At 38.1% G+C, this 21,776-nt stretch overlaps 1 protein-coding gene across 1 annotated transcript in view; it reads right to left on the bottom strand.

The window, feature by feature from the left end:
* Positions 1–597: 597 nt before the first annotated feature.
* LOC129953669 (uncharacterized) overlaps positions 598–21,776 on the bottom strand; it is a 32,131-nt gene continuing 10,952 nt past the window's right edge. Inside the window, exon 3 of the mRNA XM_056067002.1 lies at positions 598–915. Within this exon, the coding sequence (XP_055922977.1) occupies positions 598–915 (318 nt within the window). The remainder of the gene's footprint in view (positions 916–21,776) is intronic.

Here is a 21,776-nt window from a genome sequence, read left to right as displayed (position 1 = left end):
TCAGGACGATAGTTAGAGGAAGAGGAGGATTCGCTTTTTTTAGGGACAGGCTGGACATATGCTATTTTCCATCCACTCAGAAAGAGACCTGTAGAGTAGGAAAGATAGAAAAGCTAATATAGTGGTTTTGCCATCCTTGAAGAACATCTCTTAAAAACAATAGGGGGATACTACCTGGGCCAGCGGATTTGTGTATGTCAAGGTCTTTCAGTACTCCTGCAAATGCACGAGAGAGAAAGAAGATTCCCCCATAGAATCGTTTACGCTCTCAAGAACTGGAGGACTTGTGATACTCTTCGGTAACGTCGAATTAACAGCAAATTCTGCTGCAAGCAAATTGGCTTTATCAATCGAGCTTACATAGGGAGTGTCATTGTGGACAAACGTTAGAACTGAGGATGCAGCAATTTGCTTCGTCGAATATGACTGTTACAGGTCTTCCTAGCTTGTTTGAACTTATTCCGGTTTTCCTCTGTGGGGTTGGCTTTATAAATCTGGAAACTTACATCTTTGATTGTAATAACCTTTGTACAGCTCGAATCAAACCATGAGTTTTAATTTCTTTATGTTCCCATGCGTGCATTATAATTTCATGAATTAATCGTTGTAAAGCTGAGATACCATGTTGACATAGCTCAGCGGATATGCCATCGGTTCCTGGGGCTTTTTTACTTTAAGCCTTTTTACAGCCTTCTCGACTTTTTCTTTGCTTGGTTGCGATAGCATATGTGCTTCTTCTTGAAAAGGTGGAGCATCCACTTCGTCAGTGAGCTGACCGATAAGCAATTCGTTAATGTACACTTTCCAGCGCACCATTATGCCTGCATGATCGGTAATCAGATTTCCCTCTCCGTCCTTGTGCAGCGTGATGTATACTGCAACATGATTCAAACGTGTTGGTAGGTATTGAGAATACTAAAATATAATGTTCGAAACAGTTCTTTTTTAATTTGAACTTGTAGCCTAAATCAAATTTGGTATATAAGTAAGCACTAAGAACGTCATTCCTCATCGTATTTTTTTTAAACCTTGAAAACGATATTCAAAGTTTTGCTTGTTTGGAAAAAATCTATAAACATGAGTTTCTAAGATCATAAAGTAAAATAATATCTTTTTTATTTCATAAATAATAATTATTGTCTACCTAACCTATCTACCTAGATAAATAAATTATTTATCTCTTAATAATCTCTTCCAATTTTCAACTAAATCCGCATGAAACTTCCACCGCGGACTTAAGACCCCATAGATTTCTACTAGTTTCAAAATGCATTTTGTATTAAGTTATTATCTAAAGATAATTTATTCATATATGAAGACTGCATAAGCTTAGATATCTAATAACTATATACAAACATATTAACTCAAGCCTTGCTATAGACACACACGTAGAAGCACTAAACTCAAGACTTGAGAGACACTAACTCGCCTGCTGTGTAAAACTACAACATTAATTCTTACAGCAATGTTTAAAGAAAAAAAAATAAATAAAAGTATTAACAAATAGCAGCAATTGAATATGCATTAATGTCTCAATAACTTTCGATTGTAAGGAAATATATACAAATAAACCCATACCAAAGTTGTTGGAATTGGAAGGTTTCATAATTTTATACTTTAACACTAGTTAAACATACGCGTACATTAAACACAATTCATGCCACATTGCCATTTATGGAATTCAATATGTGAATAACACATAAGCTTAACTTAAATTCATTAATTTATTATCAGTAAGTTGATCAAAAAATAGTAGGTCGATACAAAATATAAGATATTATAAATTATGGAATTATAGAGGTCTGTGGTATGAGTTGTAAATAATAAGAACTTTAAGTAGATAAATGTTGCAAGCTAAAGTTTACGTCACCAAAGAAAGTCTCAACAAAGAAATAAGTAGGTTAAAAATAAAAATAGTAACATGACAAATTCGGTGACTCACTGTGGCAAAGTATTAGACTGTTCTCAGACATAAAATATAATAGGGTGTCAAGTGCCTCGAAATATTGACGTCCTCCTGTTTAAAAACACCAATCCTACTGCTGGCCATAGAGCCATAATATTTAGCTTTCTTTTTTAGCCATTATTTAGGAAGACAATATCTTCTGGTTAAGGACACCCTATCACATGGTATGAGGTTTTCTATTCGCCAACACACTATTCGAATCTTTTATAAACATAAATTGTCAGGACCTAGGTGTAGGTAAGTCAGTTGATGCAGTCATTGACAACTTTCAACATGATATATCTGAAGCAATTGAGAAGCAAAAGAGACCTAAGCTGTCAAAGGACAGGTACCATCATCTTCCTAAGTACGTCAAGAATTTGTATGCTCACAGACAGTGGCTAAGAAAACCACTCATACGGATTCATCAAAACGAGCTTAATACAACAAACATCAACTACCAGACAGTTTGGAATGAGCTACAGCAAGTCAACATTAAGTTCCGGAACTCTATTCAACACCACAACAACATCAAATATTAGCGAAGATTGCATGCAATTAAGTCAGGACCTGATGCCTACACAAACATCAATAGGATTACCGGGAAACAGCCACAGATGCCTGTAGCCATCTTCAGCAACACTACTGAAGCAACCTCAACCCAGGACAAGGTGGAAGCGTTCGCCAACTTCTTCGAAGGAAACTTCAAGGCGAATCCATCTGCTGAACCAACGTTCATACAAGAATTAGAGACATCAATTCAGTATACCTCATAGCCAAGCCCGGATATAATCAGTCTCGTTGAAACTAATCGAGCAAGTGATCCTATCGATAGTCCACATCTATGCAATTAAGAGGAGGTAAATAGAAGAGATCATCGGAAATTCTAAAACAAACAAATTAACTGGACCAGATGGTGTCTCCAATTACATTCTGAAAAGGTTTCCACAAGCAGTAATGAATTTTCTCACAATCATCCTCTAAAACTGCATCAATAACTGTTACTTTCCCCGAACGTGGAAAACAGCGAAGATTGTGCCAATCCCGAAAAAGGCCCTTTAAACCTTGTACCCAACTACATGCCAATATCATCTCTCAAAAATATCAACAATTTACTGGAATAAGTAATCCTCCGGAGATTGAGTAAATTCTGCAGTGAAAACTCCATCATCCTTGACATGCAGTTCGACTTTCGAGAAAAGCACTCAACGTTGCATCCGCCGATGAAGTTCCAACATGACATCACCTCCCTCAACAGTCATATTGTGACCGTCGGATGCTTTCTGGATGGCATTTGATAGTGTTTGAATAGAAGGCCTAATGCATAAACTTCATCTACTACAGGTACCTACTCCATTTATAACAATCCTTTTTTCTTTTCTTTGTTTCAGGAAATTTTTCGTGCGTCTAGACAATTGTAAATCAAAAATGAAGAACATCAGAGCCGGAGTCGCCCAAGGCTAAAAACTTGGCTTCTTCCTCTACAGCCTGATGACACCTGACCAACCCGTATCAGTTGGACACGGGAACCTGCCATATGGTGAATACTCTCTCCGTTCGTCATACATGTCAACACTTATGGTTCTCTAAAAAGTAGAGGCCCACATCAGCAGACTCTTCAATTTCTACAAGAAATGGGGATCCGGATCAACACTTCCAGGTGTCTGCTTCAGGACGCCTTTATCTGGTAGAGGTAGCCGCCACGATGCCAATTGCAGGAACCTGGTCTTGAAACTACCTGACGGATCCACAATAGCTGCCAAGCAGAATGTGAAGTACACTTAAAAAATGTTCTTAAAAAAACCAGCTGGGCCTTCCACCGCCTACACTCTTTGATGAAGAAAAAAACAGGACTATGTCAACCAACGAAGATTCTAATCTACAAGCAGTTCTTAAGACCAAACATCAACTACTCCTTTCCAGTCTAGTTCCAAACTTCGAAGACAGCCATAAATGAAGCTTCTAGTATTCGAAAGGAAGATTTTCAGAATTTGCACTGGCCTGTACTTCGACCGGCAGCGACGGAAACACTACAGGAAGAATCATCTCTACTCTGAAGCCAAAATAATCCCGATTGACAAATACCTAGTCCTGTCTCCTGTCAGCAAAGAGACTTGTACGGAACCTCACCCGAATCAGCTAATGAGAAGGATGCCCAATGAACAACGACACCCAGAGCCAAGGTACCTCAGTATAATGGAAACTCTTGATGACACTTGGACAACGAGTAAGCAGTCTCGTTCTGTACTGACATTGGGCAACCTTCTACCGAGGCTAAACACCACTTCCCCCAAACCTATACCAAAAGCAACATTCACATATGGGAAAAGCACCCTGAGAACGATTATTCAGTCGACTTTTTTAAAATGCTGCTAAGCGCAGTATTCTTTTAAAAGGTTCAAAAAGGCCATAATTTCTATGGTGATGAAGAAGGAAAAAGAGAGCGACCTGTCTGACGTTCCTTGGATTAACATTAATAGAAATCTTTTCTAGAAGAAACGGTGATTCAATGGTACTGGTGTAGAAAGAGACTTGGCGGCGTTTTTGGAGGGTTTGTAGATTAATATATTTTTAGCGATCTTCTTAAGGTAGTAAGAATAGATTATAACTCCAAGGAAGGCCGCGGATCACAAATCAAAGAAATCCTCGTTGTACAGATCCAATTCATTGAGAGAAAGAGTTCTGAAATGGAGACCAGACTTGACTTAACAAAGGTGGTGCATATAGATTTAGTTACATAGGGGTTTGAGAATTTTTTAAACCAACGTATCATGAAGCCAAAGGATGATTTGCCCTTGTTAATAATATAGGTTTTTTCAATAAGGGCGGGTTGATGTTGTGTGTAGAGTCGTGGTGTTTGCTGTTTGACAAGTAGCGTCGCTCTGCTGGGACCACATGTCGTCTAGGTGCACGGCGCACGCACGTGGTTTAATTTGCGCCATAAGAAATTAGTTACTGTAAGTTAGTTAGTTAGTCACTGTTGACAGTAACCCCCTCACTAACGTCGTTTTTAAAAAAGGGCGGACTAATTATGCCACCGCGCCGGCCCGAAATCTACACCAAACGGAAACGTCTGTTGCTGTCGTCCCATATACGGGAATTCTACTTCTTTACACATTTATTCACCCAAAAATACGCCTCGTCACTTAAAATGATGTTTGGGCCAAAATTGGGGTCCTCTTCCAAACCATTCGAAGTCCAGTCAGCGAAAAAACGGCGTTCTCTATGGTCATGAACTTTGAGCTCATGGGTCAGTTGGATCTTGTACGGGTGTAGGCCGCGGCGATATTCTCGTCCAATCTTGCGTTTTTTGAAAGTGTTGACTGATTGTTTACTCAACCAGTCGTCTCAAATTTGGCCCCCAAATGTTTAAGAATTGACTGTAAAATGGGCAGAATGCCCGAAACGTTTGCATTAACGATGATATAGTTTTATCATTTGAACGTGTTTTTCAATCGTGTAACTTACTATGATGATTTGGCCTAAACAACAGAAAAGTAAACAATAACTTTGACAGATGTCAGCAAAAGATAATGGCCGTCACGGGGTATATAACCAAAATATAATGGAAAATTTAACTGAGTGTCGCAAGTATCTCCTAAGTACCGAATAGAAATGAGAGAATGAAAGGTAACATCGTGCAGTCTGTAAGTTTGGTTTTTGGAAGATGTGAACACTTACGGCTAAATGTCATGAATTGGCATTTAGCTACATTCAGTTCTAAGAAATTTTCGTCGACCCAAGTCTGAAATGCGTCAAGATCATTTTGGAGTAAGGCAGATAGAACTTTTGTTAATTTCATGTCAGCAGGGTTAATAGAGACAGTTGAATTATCAATGACATTAATAACTTCGTTGATAGTTAAGACAAATATAAAAGGACCAAGGTTGCTTCCTTGAGGGCACTCCTGAGATTTCATTAATGGGATCGGAGATTGAGAACCTTAAAACTTCTCTATATTGGGGGTTCTCGAGTTAGGATTGGCGCCATAAAATAAAAAAAGGTGGGCAATCAAGGGCTTTAAGTTTAAGATAAATAAGTTAGTGACTGATTTTACCAAAAGCTTAAGGATTCCAATTCTCAAATTCGTTTAGAGTTTCAGACACAAAATCAATAAGATTGGTTATTATAGTGGACCTGCCTTTTAAGAAGCAATGTTGTTGGGAAGACAAAATGGGTCTACAATGAAAATAAAGAGGGGCCTAGACAATGCTTTCGAAGAGCTTGGAAATTGCAAAATTAAGGAATCTTTCCAAAGCTTTGGGAAGACAGAAATCGAAAGACAAAACAGTACTGAGAGGGGTTTACATTAGGAGGTGGCACACTTTTTCAATAAATTAGATAAACTATCCGTCAACATTATCATCACTTACTTTGATTTGGGTAAGGGAGGTGCATGACTTACTTAGTCAAAAAAAAACTAGTCAGGTACATCAAGATTATTGCTGTATGATTAGCTGAAGAATAAGGCAAAGGGGTAATAGTTTAAGTGAAATTTTAATGTTGAAGGGAAACCATTGAATGTAGGTTTAATGTTTATAAATTAGAAGTGGCTGGGATCCGTAATCAGGATATCTTGTATTTTGTCAATGCATCCTAGATAAATGTAGCAATTTACAAAGAGTTAAAAATCTGCATTCAGATTTCTCATAGTTAGGAGAGTCAACACAGGACCTGGTTTTTAAAATATGTTTTCAACAATGTATTTCGGACATTTAAAAGGGTAGATCCTTATTATACCAATGAGGGAAGGAAAAACAGAACAGAAAACTAGGAAAAGAAGATCTTCTATTCAAACTAAACCACAATCACGCAAGTTATTTTAATAAATTTTAAGTATAGTTTGTAAACAAAAATTGAGTAAAATAAATATTTTTACTTAAGGTGGCGGTATACAGTCCGGGGCCTACCTGGGCCTCAACCAACAAGTGTCTGCAGCCACCTTGGACTCTTTATCAAGCTGTGTCCATTTTCATTGGTTCAGGTTATTTCCCACATGCGTAGCGTTCCTTTATTGTGCCATCCCTCAAGTCCGGGATCTAGCTAGGCCATAACCAACGCGTCTCCATCCATATCGGTCCGTATAGAAAGTAGTATCCAGTTTGACTGGACTTGGTCATTTCCCACCTGCGTGCGCCACCTGAGTAGCGGTCTTCCCTAACTGTACTATACCTCAAGATGTCTCAAGTTTCAATTAATGTCTAATCGCTCCATATTACCCAGCAATCTTTTGGGCTTTTATGAATTTCTTTTGACCGGTGTCGCTGTACTACCCGTACAATTTGTTTGACGTTTAAGAGAATCAAAGAAGCTTTTTAATGGCTTCATACAAACGTCATCCCCAAGATTGAGCTGCAAAAAGCATAGTTGCTTCAGGTCAGCATTTTTGGATGACAAAGTTGATTATTGTACAGCCTAAGTACTAGCATTTTTTCACTGTTTCGATTTGATCTTGACCATGCAATTATTTTTTTTTAGAGCTAAGATTTTTGATCCTACCGAAATACCTTTGTTTTTAACTTGTTAAATTGACAGTCAAGTTCCATTCAGAGAAATAGCCACGCAATCTGTTGGTTATCAACATTAGTAGCTCAGAAAATTATCCAAAAATGATGATATTATTGGGGTACATAAGATCTTTATCTGTTTTATGTCAAAAGGGAATCCAGAGGCCATGATCTTAAGGTCTTGCATGTGTATTAGCAGAAAGCTGATGGACTAAAGTTGCATCTTTGTTAAAGTTAAACAAAAAAACAATCTAAGAGATTAGTGTTATTCTATGTAGATTTTAGTGGTATTCCTATCCTGTAGAATTTTGATTCACCCAAAAGCTTTTCGAAAGTCAACGAAGATGTAGTACATTTTCTTCGGGCTGCGAAGGTATGTGTCAGCATTATTTGGTATTGGCTAAGCAAATGAACTGCCTCATAGAACGACATCTCAAAATCTCCAGAAATATTTTTAAAGATGTATAAAAGTAGTTCGCTGAAATAAGGTTTCCTTAAAGTGATAGTAAAGAAAGTTTCATTTTTATGCAACCAAGCCACACCACCGGCCAACGCCGGCCGCCGCCGCCGCCACAAGTCACGCACAAAATTTCCCTGACTATTTTATTTGTTTTTAATTCACCCGAAGTTAAATGCGTATAAAAGGTTTTTTGGCACGTAATGAAGACTTTCACAATTATCCGCATGAATGTTGGTCGTTTTGTCAAGTTGACTTTTTTTAAAATAGAGTTAAACTTTTAAACAAACAAGTTTTATCAACCTACTCAAAAGTATACAATCATGGTTGTTGCAACGCGACACATCCTTCAGTAGCACGATTTTCGTAGATATGATTTCACATGTTGGTAAATTTAGTATTTTTATTTTATATTGAAAGTAAATTCAATTAGCATTTTTTGGAAAATAAAGATGAAAGTTCGCTATGTCAACCAACAAAAAGAAGAAATAATCATGAGTCACATGCAGGTGGTGATTTATTACTTCTTGCTTGTTTCAACTACGGATCACGCACAATGATTATGTGGGCGCGATATAACTTCTTCGGAGCTTAAGATATATATTTCCATTTATTTTTTAAAGTAGAAACCTGTAATTACGGAAAAACAGCAATTAAATAACTAGTATTTAAAACTGTATAGTACATTTTACTCACTAGATTGAATTACTCATTTTTATATAGTGCTTTTACTTTATGAGTGCATGGTATTCAGGATTATTTTTTCTTCCTCTACATTTAACACTATTAGTTTGTATTAAAAAAAAACTATTTCTTAAGGTCCAAATATCGTGAAGTTGAGAACCAAAGTACTTGGCAAAGCATAAAAACATACATATGTTAAATTAAAAAATCTAATATAAAATTCGTAAAGTAATTCACGACAGTAAAAGAAAGATCACTGCGATTTTGAAAAATTGTGTTCTATTATATTTACATCGAAAAAAACAAGTTAAAGGGAATAACAAAAAGGTCACAGCCAAAGACCTACGAGTATATCACACTATATAAAAAAAAAGTAAAGTAAAGTGATTTTATTTTCAAATTTAAATAATGTACAGTATAAAGATTAAATAATCAAGTATAGCATGTCAATGCCGTCTGCCAGATTAACATTTTAATTGAATTACTATAACATAATCACACTGCGTCTAAGCTTTTTAATTATCAAAAATTTTTATTAATATAAACTTGTTTAAAAGATTTCATTTAGAAATCTGTTTCGATAAGCTTGTGCTACTTTGCAGTACATAAACAGTTTTTTCACCTCCATTGTATTTAGATAGGCTATCATTTCTCAGCCTCAGTTAAGAAGTTGCAGCCGAAGAAGGATCGGCTAGTTTCCATTAAAACCGGACATTTCCCTAATGGAAAACATCTTCTCTTTCCCTGAGGTTACACAAACTACATAAGATTGGGAGATCCTCTCTGTGTGGCATATAATTCAGTTGAAGAAGTTCAGCACGCAGTCTCAACATCGTTGAATTTTCTTCCACACAATTCTTATCTCTAAAGTAGTTTTTTGCTCCTAGATTATGACAAAGTTTAGTGTAGAATACTCTGTGGTTAGAGCTGACTGCATCTTCAATGTACTTCTCCATAAGCTTCTCGTCAACGAAGGCAATAAGCTCGTACAGTTTACCCCTCCATTCATTGAGATTTAAAACATGCAGGTTCAGTTCGATACCACACCATTTCGCTAGTTATTTCCATTCCTCATACCAACTGAGACTTCGGTTGATTACGTGCAAAGCTGCTTTCTTTGGAAGTCTATCATTATTCATATGTAGAACTTTTATAACATAGTTTACCTGACTTTTCAGCGTCTGAATAAAGAGTGGTGAGAGACCAGTTTCTAATGCAATTACGTAGTTTGGTGTGTTTGACGGCAGGTGAAATATCCTTTTGATAAAAAATCTCAGCAACTTTTATAGACAATCGTATTGTTTGTAACCCCATACTTGCGATGCACAAAATGGTACTGATTCTGACACTGCTTCAAATACACGAAACTTACAGCTATGCGCAATACTTTTGTTGGCAAAACACTTTTTCCATGTAGCTCCAATCACACTCTTGGACTTAGAGAGTTTTTCATTAAGATGTTTTTCCATACTTAAGTTTTTTGTAAAACATACTTAAACTCATTTACGACCTCAATAGGTATTGAATTAAAGAACCATCTTTCATTCTGACTATTTCTTCCACCTCCATTTCTGAAGACCAGTATTTTTGATTTGTTTAGGTTCACTTGGAGTTTCCACGTAATACAGTACTTATATAGTTGGTTGATCATCAACTGAAGTGTTTGTGGTGCTGCTGATAGAAGTAATATGTCGTCAACGTATAAAAGAACCTTTATAGTGGTCCCCGTAAACTCGACTTCTCCAGAAATATAATCTGTTAAATCTTCTATAAAAAGGGCGAATAGAATAGGACTCAACGTACAGCACTGTCGAACACCTGATTCCGTTTGAAACCGTTCCGAAAATTCCTCTCCATTCCAAACAGCTGCCTTTGTTTCGTTGTACAGATTTTGTAAGACTTTTCCAAACTTTAAAGACATCCCCAGTGCATAGAGTTTGTAGATAAGAGCTCGTCTATCCACAGCTTCCAAAGCTCCTTTAAAATCTACGAAAAAGCTGTACAGTTTTTTCCGTTTTAAAGAAAAGTTTCGGCAATACTTTTTAGCACAAAGATGTGATCGATCGTAGAGTAACCAGGACTAAAACCAGCTTGAAATTCTTTTAATAACCCGTTTTCGTTTATCCACTCATTGAGTCGTTGATGAAAAATTGACGAAAATATTTTATATGATGCATTAAGAAAGCTTATCCCACGGTAGTTTTCTGGATTTTGTATACTTCATTTTTTGTGAATCGGAAAAATTAAGGCCTCTTTAAACTCTTGCGGTATAGGTAATACCATGTTCCAGAATTTGGTTAAATGAAATATAAAGTTATGCAATAAGTTCCGATGTTCCGTATTTATAAAACTCAGCTGGTATTCTGTCAGTGCCTGCCGCTTTGCCATCTTTTAAGGTTTTTAAAGTGCGTCTTATGTTCTCTTGTGTTATTGGCGCATCTAAGAGAATATTGTCGAATTTAGGTCTAGCAAACGATTTATTTACGGAGCTGGACTGGGGATTTAAGAGTTCTTTGAAATGTTGACAGAGCGCAGTCGATGTTAGATTTCGGTGAATCTTAAACTTACTTCCATTGAAGAGCTTTACCAGACTCCAAAAATCACACTATATAACGACATACATACATAAATACTGCAACAACATAAAGGTAATAACAAACGCCCAATTTCTGCTATTTCACATGAAAACATGGGAATAAACAACATACAAAATTAAAAAAAAATTCTGGGCTTTTAATGAACATGTCACGAAAATATCTTGAAGATTTGTTTGACTCCAAGCAACAACATTTAGTAACCAAGTCAGATATAGAAGAAGTGCGAGTTGACATAATAGCATACAAATTTGAAAATGACGTGCTGAAAGGAGTACTGCTTTCACTCCAGGCGAACCTACATAGGTGTATTAGAAAAATAAATGGAACCAATGAAAATTCAATCCAATTAAAAAAAATTGATCTTCCGTCTTGAATCCAGAAAACAGGTTGATCAAAAAGTAGAATTAGAAGAAGTTTGTTCTCATCTGTCAAATTATCAGGCAATTAATATCATAGATCATAATATCATAACTTTATTGTCAAACTTAAAACGAAAGAAACACTGAACACTATATTAAAAAACGCAGGATAACTTAAGAACATAATGATCTCAGTTCAAAACGATTATCCGCGAAACATCAGCTAGAAGTGGTTATCTTCTGCACGTTAAAAAAATGATTAAACGCGGGAAAACGATTACAAAAGTTGTCCTGAAAGAGTAGACGTTGTGGGTGTTCTTACACTTGGGACGATTTTGTCGGCCTGAAAAGTGGAACAAATTGAGGATTTTCAAATCTATGCTATTATTCACAACTTCCTCAGGATTATTTGAAATCACGTTTATCCAAAACCAAGGAAGCAATACATGACACACTCAAGGTTCAGAGCAAATGTCAACAGTGTTCAGAATCTTTTAGTTCTGCCAAATGGCTCTGGCCAATAGCGAAGGGATAGCATGCAGAAACAAGATTCTAGTTATAAAAATGTTAATAACGGGCCTTAGGTCAATAAAAAAACAATTATTTATGTTGTCACGACGTTTCGTTTATGTCTATGAACATCATCAGGTGTGGCAATTAATCTATATTTGCATTGGTTACAATTTGGTTTACAATTTGATAACAACAAAAATTAAAAGTTAGACATAACTACACAAAGTTTAACTGACAAGTAACAGGCATAGACAAATTAGTTTTAAAAGATCATATTGTTAGAAGTTTTTATTCTCATACTCTCTATTAAGTGTTTGTATTGAGGGCTTATCTCTTCCATGTCAGTTTTTTGGCTCATGGTGTTGATATGCAGCGTTTCGATTATCATTCTCTTGTTATAGTTGCCTTCTCTTTGCAATACTTTTACATTTTCAAAGTCAGGAGAGTGGTTGAGAGTAATGCAGTGCGATGCCAGTGCTGTCTTCTGCGAGTCATTACTTTTTAAGTCCGATTTATGTCCTGAAAGTCTATTTTTAAGTTTTGCTTTGTGGTTCCAATATATAAGTTTGGTTGCATTTGTGGGAAACGATTTTAAATTTATTTACAAACCACAGAACAGCAACGGTCACAGTTTTAGGACCTCTTTCTATCAATTGGCATACGAACAAACTGGAATCGAACAATGATCATTTGATAAAAGAATTGTGGAATGCGTGGGTGATTTTGATGGTGGAAGAGAAATTGGTGTGGTGGATACATGATGCACAGAGATTAATTTTGAACATAAATTAGTACTCCCAAATTGCTATCCACTTGCTGGACCGGAAAGAGAAATTTAAGAGAAAATGTGAAAGAAACTAGTAAACATAAACGGCTCGTTTTTTTTCATGTCACAAACACAATCAAAAATGTTAATGATGGAGACCCTTCCGGGAATGTTTTCTGGCTGGTTTTTGACTACGGAATTAATTTTTGGTCACACCTATTTTTAAAAAATTCTAAAATGAATTTAGAGATCAAAACGTAGTTCTGTGGTTAAAAACTCGGTCAGAAGCAACATCTCCGGAAATTCTCACGTGCCATATTCGGAATTTTTAACTTCGAAAATGACTGGTGAGTGGGTGTGATGACAATGGGCTATAAAAGGGAAATTCTGCCAGTTTGAGTCTCTCTTTGTGTGGCGAAAATTTTCGACTGGTGCGTTCGGGCCGAAAGGTCTGATTTAACTTCGGGCTAAGACTTTTTCAAACACTTACTCGAATCATCTTAAATCCGAGAAAATAAAAAGTTAAATTTTAACTCGTGGTTTAAAAGTATTTATTTCGATCAGCTTTAAATGAAAATTAAGTATTTCGGTTATCGTAAAAAAAAGGTATAAACGTGCCTAAATTAGATATCGTCGGATTCATCATAAGAGATCTCCTTTTATGACCTAAATCGTAATCTCAAAAGTGGTAACAAGGGTGCTGATTTTACGCCCAGAAAAAGTAAAAATCCCGATATAAATAGCCAAAAAAAAATCTGATAAAAAAAGTAACTCTAAGTCCGATGTAAAACGTTCAGAAAAACCCTACATAAAAAAGGAGAACAAAAAATAAAACCCTGCGAAGTAAATACAGCTTATTGTCCTATAAAAGTCCAAACACCTAAGAAGCGCCATAAAAAGAAATAAAACAGACACCCACATGCACAAACCATAAAGCTAAAACTAAATTAATCACAAAAAAAACCCTTAAACATAACTACCCAGTGTATCCCCCTCACACCCCCCCCCCCTCACACCCCCCCCCCCCCCCCCCCCCCCGAAAATTAATAACCATAAGTGAAAGTGCAAGCTTATTCAGCATTTGACCCCTCCCTATGTGAAATACGAAAAACAGACACAATTGGCAAGATCAGAAGCCATCTACCTGCGAGAAGTCCGCACACCTGATTGTACAAGTACAATTGGATCAAGAATTCTGCCGCGAGTTACACCACTAACCAGCAACTCTGGTTGACGGTTGATTGTTCAGGAGATTTCCATGTCCTCTTGTGGATATTGAGATGCGTGAACTGCGTACTAGCTACCAGAACGTCTCGCCCCGCAGCGAAATCGATCACCCTGAATCCGTTGTTGGAAGTGATATCGTGCAGGCTGTATCTCCCGATTATGCCACCAAAGATGTCTTCTCTTCCTTGCTTGGCATTCAAATCTACTCCTCATTTGTCCTGTCCAAGAGCTCGAAGAATATGTCTTTGGTGTCTGGGCTCCGAATATGTTGAAGAAGTCCTATAAGGTGTTCACTAAGTAGTTCAACCTTACTGGAACTGTAGACGCCACCGTTGATTCCATCTCGAAAATGCGTCCGCTGCCGCCTGGATAAGGAGAGGTGCCTTAGTGGAAAAACCTCTTCCCCCCTCTCTCGTTTGCTGCCCCCAACAACTGTCCACTGGGGTTGGAACCCAATCTCCAGTTGAGGTACTAGGCACCTGATGGGGACATGCACATGTCTACCATTTGAACATTAAAAAATTGAAGCTTGTGCCTCTTGCATATCTTTAAGTTGATATGGATTATAACTTTTAATTTTTGAAATAATTTATTAAGGTACTACTATTAAGTTATTAATGTTAGTTTTTTTTTCTTATACAAATGGCTGTTTGTATAACAATATGGAGTGATATATTTTATTTTTTTTGTTGATACAGAAAACGTATAGATGTTATTCATAAATCTTACTTAGTATTTAAAAAACATTTCTATGAACTTTATTTAAAAATTTCAACAAAAAGGTTACCGAAGCTAAAGCAGTAGGGGCGTTTTAAGGTGAACTTCGTCGTTAAAAATGCATAACCATACAGGGTTCAACAGTTCTTTCGCAATACTTTTACTTTTAATAATGCCCCTCAGCTTAGCCTCGAACTCAATTCAGGACAGACTTTCAAGTAGGGAGATTCTTTTTTAGCCACACATCAAGAATATGGTGCACTTTGAGCAATTTTCAACTAAAGTATTATCTTAAAGGACTAAAGCTTTTTAATGACCATCAGTATGCTTTCGTAGCAATAGTTCCACTGGACCTTTGATCTAATGGTTCATCTCACCGAACAGTGAACTTCTAGGAATCCTCATCAGGGTTCTCTACTTTTAGGTACAGGGATTCTTTCTTTAGCCGCACTTCACGAATGCAGAACGCCTTCCAGGCTTGATTTTTCTCACTAATTACAATATGCAGACATTCAAAACTAATATGCATCGGTATCTCCTTCCTAATATTGGCCTCATTTACATTATAAGGGTATTCATAACCTTTTGAAGAGCGCGCTTAATAAAAAAAGGTTCTTGCATAATTTCAGCTCTAGCAAACACATTAGAATTTGTTTAAATCATAAAATCCGGTTGGAGGTTGAACCTGCTAAAAGTGGATTAATAGATTTACATTCTTTGCCAAAAAATTTGTTCTTCTTCACAAGATTTATTGCTGAAACAAATATTTTTTAAACCGGAACCAGAGTTATAAGAATGACGAAAACAACAATCGCTAATTAATGACTTCAGAGTGCAACATTAAATCCGAGGTAGTTTAAGTCGTAACCACATTAAGTAAAAATTAAATTAAATTAATTGAATTGGGTGTAACACATCCCATGCGAATGTGATCATGATCCAAACACTGGACATTGTTTAAAAGGCAGTCAAACCAATTGAAATCCATTAAAGTATCGTTAAACCACAATTTTCCGCTGCCGCCTCACCGATTCTGCTTCCATGCATACCAAATGCTCATCAGAATCTCTCTCTAATTGCTATAGCTTCTATTTCAACTTCCTCTCCAATGCACTTATAGGTTGCAAAGTTCCATGTACAAACACCGCTCACAACATTCCGCACTTCATCTAATCAACCTGAGAAAAAAGTTCACAAATCGACCATAATAATATTTGATTACACCACACGAAGGCTCTCTTATAGTCTTAAGTCTTCTGGCTTTTGATGCGCTACCCTGCGCTGGCGCTGAAGCTGTTTGATGCTGCATGAAGCTATGCATATAGAGAATGTGCTCACGCAACGCAACTTCTTCATAGTACTATAAAATAATTTCCATGCCATCTTTCCTGGTCGAAGGATAATTGCAGCCTGTTGGTGTAATCCGCACTCCTAATTCTATATGACAAGTGTTAATTAAGGTACCGACATACTCGGCGCACCTTACACCTGCTGTAGCACCTTTTACCATGTTGCAAATTGAAATTGGAAAGATAATATCCGCTTTAAAAGGTAAGGGGTAAAAAGGTACATATCTATGTTTATAGCAGAGGAAGCCAAGCCCTCCCAATCTCAGCTGAAGGATCGCTTACACATAGAAGTTGGCTATATACTAGAGAGATTGTTGATTTATGTGGTGTGGCACAGAAGCTAGAGCAGTTCGAACTTGCTTCTTGACTTTTTTGTTTGCATCCGTTCCAGAAGCAGCAATGGGGGAATTCTAGGAACACCAGCGAAATGCAAAGATGTCGGATATTATGCCGACACGCTGGGAACAGAAGTTCGAATTGTTGGTGCTCGTTAAAATTTCTGAGAATCCCAAAGACGGACGGGATGTGATTCCAGTGGATATGGAGGACCCTTCGTTTCCTAAAGTTGTTGTTTTTCTTCTTTTTAGTCGTTGTATACGAATTGATGAGGGAGGCGAGGCTGTGAAGACTCAACGAGACAATGTTTTCCATGTTTGAAGTTGGGTTGCAACTTTGACCAAGTACCCCCTGGTCCTCTGTCGAAGTCCATTAAGTAATTTTAATTGCCTTTGCGTGTATGGCAAAAAGCATGTGGCGGTCGTCTTGGTGGCAGTGACGATGACGGTGCATAGTTGTAGCACCTGTACCTGCATCGTCATCATCACCAAGACGGGAGGCGACGCAAGATGAAAGCTAAAATAAAGTCTTAGACCGTGTTGCTTGAAAAATTATGAGAGATTTGATTGTGAGGTGTCAATGCAGCAATGTATGGATTGTTTTGCCAAGCTTAGCAGGTGTTATTGCTAATGACTTGCTCTGCTGCTTAGGAAAAGGAATGCTGGAAAATTTTGAAAATTTGTTTGTTTTACTGATTGCACACGCAAATGCATCAGGAAACAGACTCGAGTTGAATGTTGCAGTATTATAAAAATCTAATATGCCTCTGCAAGAAAAATCATATAAACATTTTTATGTTGCAAGATGGAAGATGGTGTACCTATGGGAGTTGAAGAAATTTGTTTGCTTTAAAGCATTAAAATGTTAATTTTTTACGCTTGTCCATGGGCTGTAAAATTAAGGAAAGACCATTCTTTTAATCCACAACGACAACATTGAATTTTTTGTATTTGCTTGAACTTCGTTTATGTTATGTTTTAAAAGATTTTATTTACTTAATTAGCTACTAAAACTTCTACGCGTCATGGTGTGCGATCTCTGGAAATATACACATATACCTCAGCTTTCTCAAAATCTTCTCCAATCTTTCGAAAAATACTTCTATAGGTTAGCCCACTTGTCTTCTCTCCGGCATCACTTGCCCTACAATACAGTCGCTGGCATGTACCTCGGCGTTGGAGCTACGGTTGGTCCCCAAGGAGTTTCAAAGATATTTTTTAAACACATATTCAGCTCTTTTGTGACAGTGTCTGGTCTGTGGAGTTTTTCATGTGTTTTCTCTCTCATAATTATCAACTATCAAGCTTGGAAAAGATACCACCACATCCTTTAGGAAAGAATTGTGCAAAACTCAATGTTCAAAACTAGAAGCATACAATCTTCTAAACGCCGATGATATTGACCAAATCAAAGCGTAATGTCAAGGGCAAATTACTGAGCATTGTGCCGAAAGCGGAGAAGATGGTCTTAGGAGTGAGTGCAACATCACGTATGTCCTGTCATCGAGAAAACACATTGAACAACGAAGTCTAAAAAAAAAGCCACAATTCCGATTGTTGTTAGCTTTTTAGAGAAAGCTAATCTCTTTGCTAGGCAGTTCGCTGCCAGTGAGTGTTATGATTCCGTCTATACTTGAACTAGTTAGTGATTCTATGGGACCAATCTTTTTTCACACTCGTACTGTGGGAAGAGTCCTAAGAATTCTAAACAAACATAAATCCCCTGGTCCAGATGGTATCCCCGCTATTTTCTGAAGAGGTTTTCGTCAACGCTGGAAAAACCACTGCGTTAGCTTTTTCATCCCTCTCTCGAGGGACCAAATTGTCGCTGTATAAGACCCCTATCATCCCCGTCCTGCTATACGGTGCAGAAGCATGGACTATGACAAAAGCGGATGAAAGCACTTTGGGTCGGTTCGAGAGAAAAGTTCTTGATCTACGGTCCCGAATGAATCGAAAGGGAGTGGAGGAGAAGATGGAACGACGAGCTGTAAGGGCTATACAGCGACGTAGACTTAGCCAGAAGGGTAAAATTCAAACGACTAAGATGGGTGGGTCACGTGGAACTCATGGAAACCAATGCTCCGGCCCGGAAAGTATTCGAATCCACACCGACAGTACAGCGCAGTAGAGGAAGACCACGAATCAGGTGCCGCGAAAAAGTGGAAAGTGACCTCACCCAACTTGGAGCGTGAAACTGGAGACATCTAGCTAGGGACCAAACTAGATAGAGAAGTTTGTTGGGCGAGGCCCTAGTTTGCACAGGACTGTAGAGCCACCTTAAGCAAGTAAGAAAGTTTTTTCATCTGTCTAACTCCTCAGGCCCCGAGAGGATGAAAAACCGCATTTGCCCATCCTATCAACAAAAAAGGCAAATCTTTGTCACCCTCTAATTACCGAAAGCTTGCACTTACTCCTTTCTTTCCTAGGTCATAGGAACGCCGATAATTTTTCAGCTCAAGAAATATCTTAAAGATCGAAAGCTTCTTAATGACCGTCAGTAAGGCTTTCGAAGCAATAGGTTCACTGGTTAACTCATGGTTCATCTCACCGAACAGTTGAGCAAATCTTTACATCATTTTGGAGAAAGAACTGATATTTCAAACGTATTTGAAAGGGTTTGGCATCAGGCTCTCTTATCGAAAATTCGTGCTTTCGGTTTTCATGAATCCCTCCTTCATTAGATTAGTAATTAGCTTTTGGATCGTTCAATGCAGGTAGTATAAGATAAATTCAAGTCTGAAAAACAAAAAATAAATACTGGTCTGCACCAGGGCTGTGTATGTGCATGGAATGTGCAAACACTCTACCGGCCACGCAAAGCAAAGTTTTGATGTGACATCCCTCAAGGAAATGCGATGGAATGGGCCAGGCAGTAGGGAGATTGAAGGCTTTGATTTCTACTATCGGAAGTGTCTACTCGATGGGAGGAATCGCGTAGGATGTGGTTTTGCTGTCAGAGAAAAACTAAGGCAAAGAACTGTAAGCTTTCGGAAAGTAAGCGAAAGAGTGACGATAATCCGCATTATGGCCAAATTCCACCACCTGAGCTTTTTAAGCGCGCATGCCCCGACGGAAGAGGAGGATGATAACACCAAAGAAGAATTCTACGAGCTCCTCGCCAAAACATATGATCAATGTCTCCTTTGAGATTTCAGTAGCACAAGATTCCCTTGCCCAGATATCCATAAAGGCCCCTGGCGGTCTCTCGATGATCGAACATGCAACCAAATCGATCATGTTGCTATTAACGGAAGACACTCCTCTAGCATACTGAGTGGTTGTACGTACAGATCAGCCAACATAGATTCCGACCTAGTTGGTGCTAAACTGCGCGTACGCCAGCTTTACGTAGAAAAGGGATTAGAACCGTTTGCTCAGATGAAAGAAAAAAGATCATGAGCAGCGTGAAGTCGAGGAGATCCAGGGATGTTTTAACAGGAAACAGGTGTGGAGCTTTTATGAAAGAATTAAAAAGAAAACAACGGGATTTACTAGCCGCCGAGAAAAGATAAGGAACAAAATACCGTAGTGTCTTGACAAACCATTTAAACCAGCTGCTTAATGGTGATGAAGTTAACGATTCCGAAAGCGAGCAGCAACATCAAATCCATTTGGTTGACGATCTAGAATTCCACCAACCCAATCAGAGTGAGATCAAACTAGCCATCATCTGAAGTCGGAGAAAGAGGCCAGTGTTGATGGTCTGCAGGCGGAGCTTTTTAAGTACGCTGTAGCAGATCAATTTACTAAAATTTGGTCCGAAGAAAGCATGCCCGACAAGTGTAAGTTAGGCACTTTCTTCCCAATCCATAAAAAAGGTAACTGCTTTGTATGGCTTCAGGCCTAAAAAATCTACCATTGACCAAATTTTCACTCTATTGGAAAATTCAGGAAAAGATCCAAGAACATAACATCGAAACACACCATCTTTTCATCGATTTTAAAGCAGCTCATGACAGTGTAGACAGGAACGAACTATACCGTGCCTTGTTGAGTTTTGGTATCCCTACAGTTACGACTTATCAGGATGACGCTGGAAAATGCTCGTTGCGTCAAAATTGTAAGAGACTCAACCGAAACCATCAGAGAACTTCGACAAGGCGATGCGGTGTCATGTGGCTGCTTCAATATTGTTCTTGAAATAGTGGTGCGCAACACCAACGCCAATACACGTTTCAACATCTTTTAAAAATCCACACAATATCTTGGATATGCAGATGACATCGAGATTATGTGAAGATCTAAACGAGCAGTGCCGGATGTTTTCCTTAATATCGACTCTGAGGCAAAGAAAATGGGTCTTGATATTAACGAGGACAAAACGAAGTATTTACTAGAGTCGATTCGCACCGTAGACTTTGTCAAAACGCGACAATTAACAGTTATAACTTTGAGGTGGTAAACGAATTTGCTTATCTAGGCACTGGTGTTAATTGTGCAAATGACCAAATGAGATCAAGCGTAGAATAACCCTTGCTAATCGGTGTTTCTTTGGCCTAAGCAAGCAGTTGAGGAATTAAGCCGCATCGCGAAGTACTAAGGAGACACGGCACAAAACCTTAATCATCCCAGTCTAGCTGTTTAATGCAGAATCATAGACCCTCTCCCAGAGTATAAAGGATCTCTTGGTATCTTCGCGAGAAATTTTCTGCGTAGGCAAAGTAACATCTGGCGAAAAAGATATAACCATGAGTTATACGAGCTGTGCAGCGACTTGCGACTAGTCAAAAAACTGCGTGTTCAACTCTTAACATAGCTAGGCTACGAGCGAATGAACATCGAAGCTCCAGCCCGTAAGGTATTCAACGCCAAGCGTGAGGGAAAAAAAAGCTAAGGCAGACCTCATCTCTAGTAGAGTGATCAAGTTGGGCCGATGCACGTCAACTTGGTATTCGAAACTGGAGGCAGGAAGCTAGAGATCGAGTTAGGTGGCGAAAGTTATTAATTGAGGCCCAGGAGCACAATGCGCTGTAGCGCCAACTTAAGTCAGTTAGTTCACCAGGGCTATGCTTTATCCCCAACATTCTTGCTCATTTGTATTAATGTTCGGATGTGGAATTAAATTCTTCGTAAACATTATGTCTTGTATCGTAAAAGCAGGATATACCCCTTAGCCATTATCCATAGATGGCACTTGCATCAATAAGACTGAACACCTCAATGTTCTCGGTATACATATGTCTCGCTTACCACCTCTTGTGGAACCATTACATACGCGATTACCCAAAAGTCCGCAAGGTATTTGGGTTCCTTAGGCTATTCAAGAAATTTTTCAAGCTTGAGTATAACTCCCATTTATGGGCTAGTGCTCCTATAA

The sequence above is a fragment of the Eupeodes corollae genome, chromosome 1 (genome assembly GCF_945859685.1).
Source record: "Eupeodes corollae chromosome 1, idEupCoro1.1, whole genome shotgun sequence".
NCBI lineage: Eukaryota > Metazoa > Arthropoda > Insecta > Diptera > Syrphidae > Eupeodes > Eupeodes corollae.
Note: the sequence above shows the minus strand (reverse complement) of the source record. Positions and strands in the feature narration are given on the sequence as shown.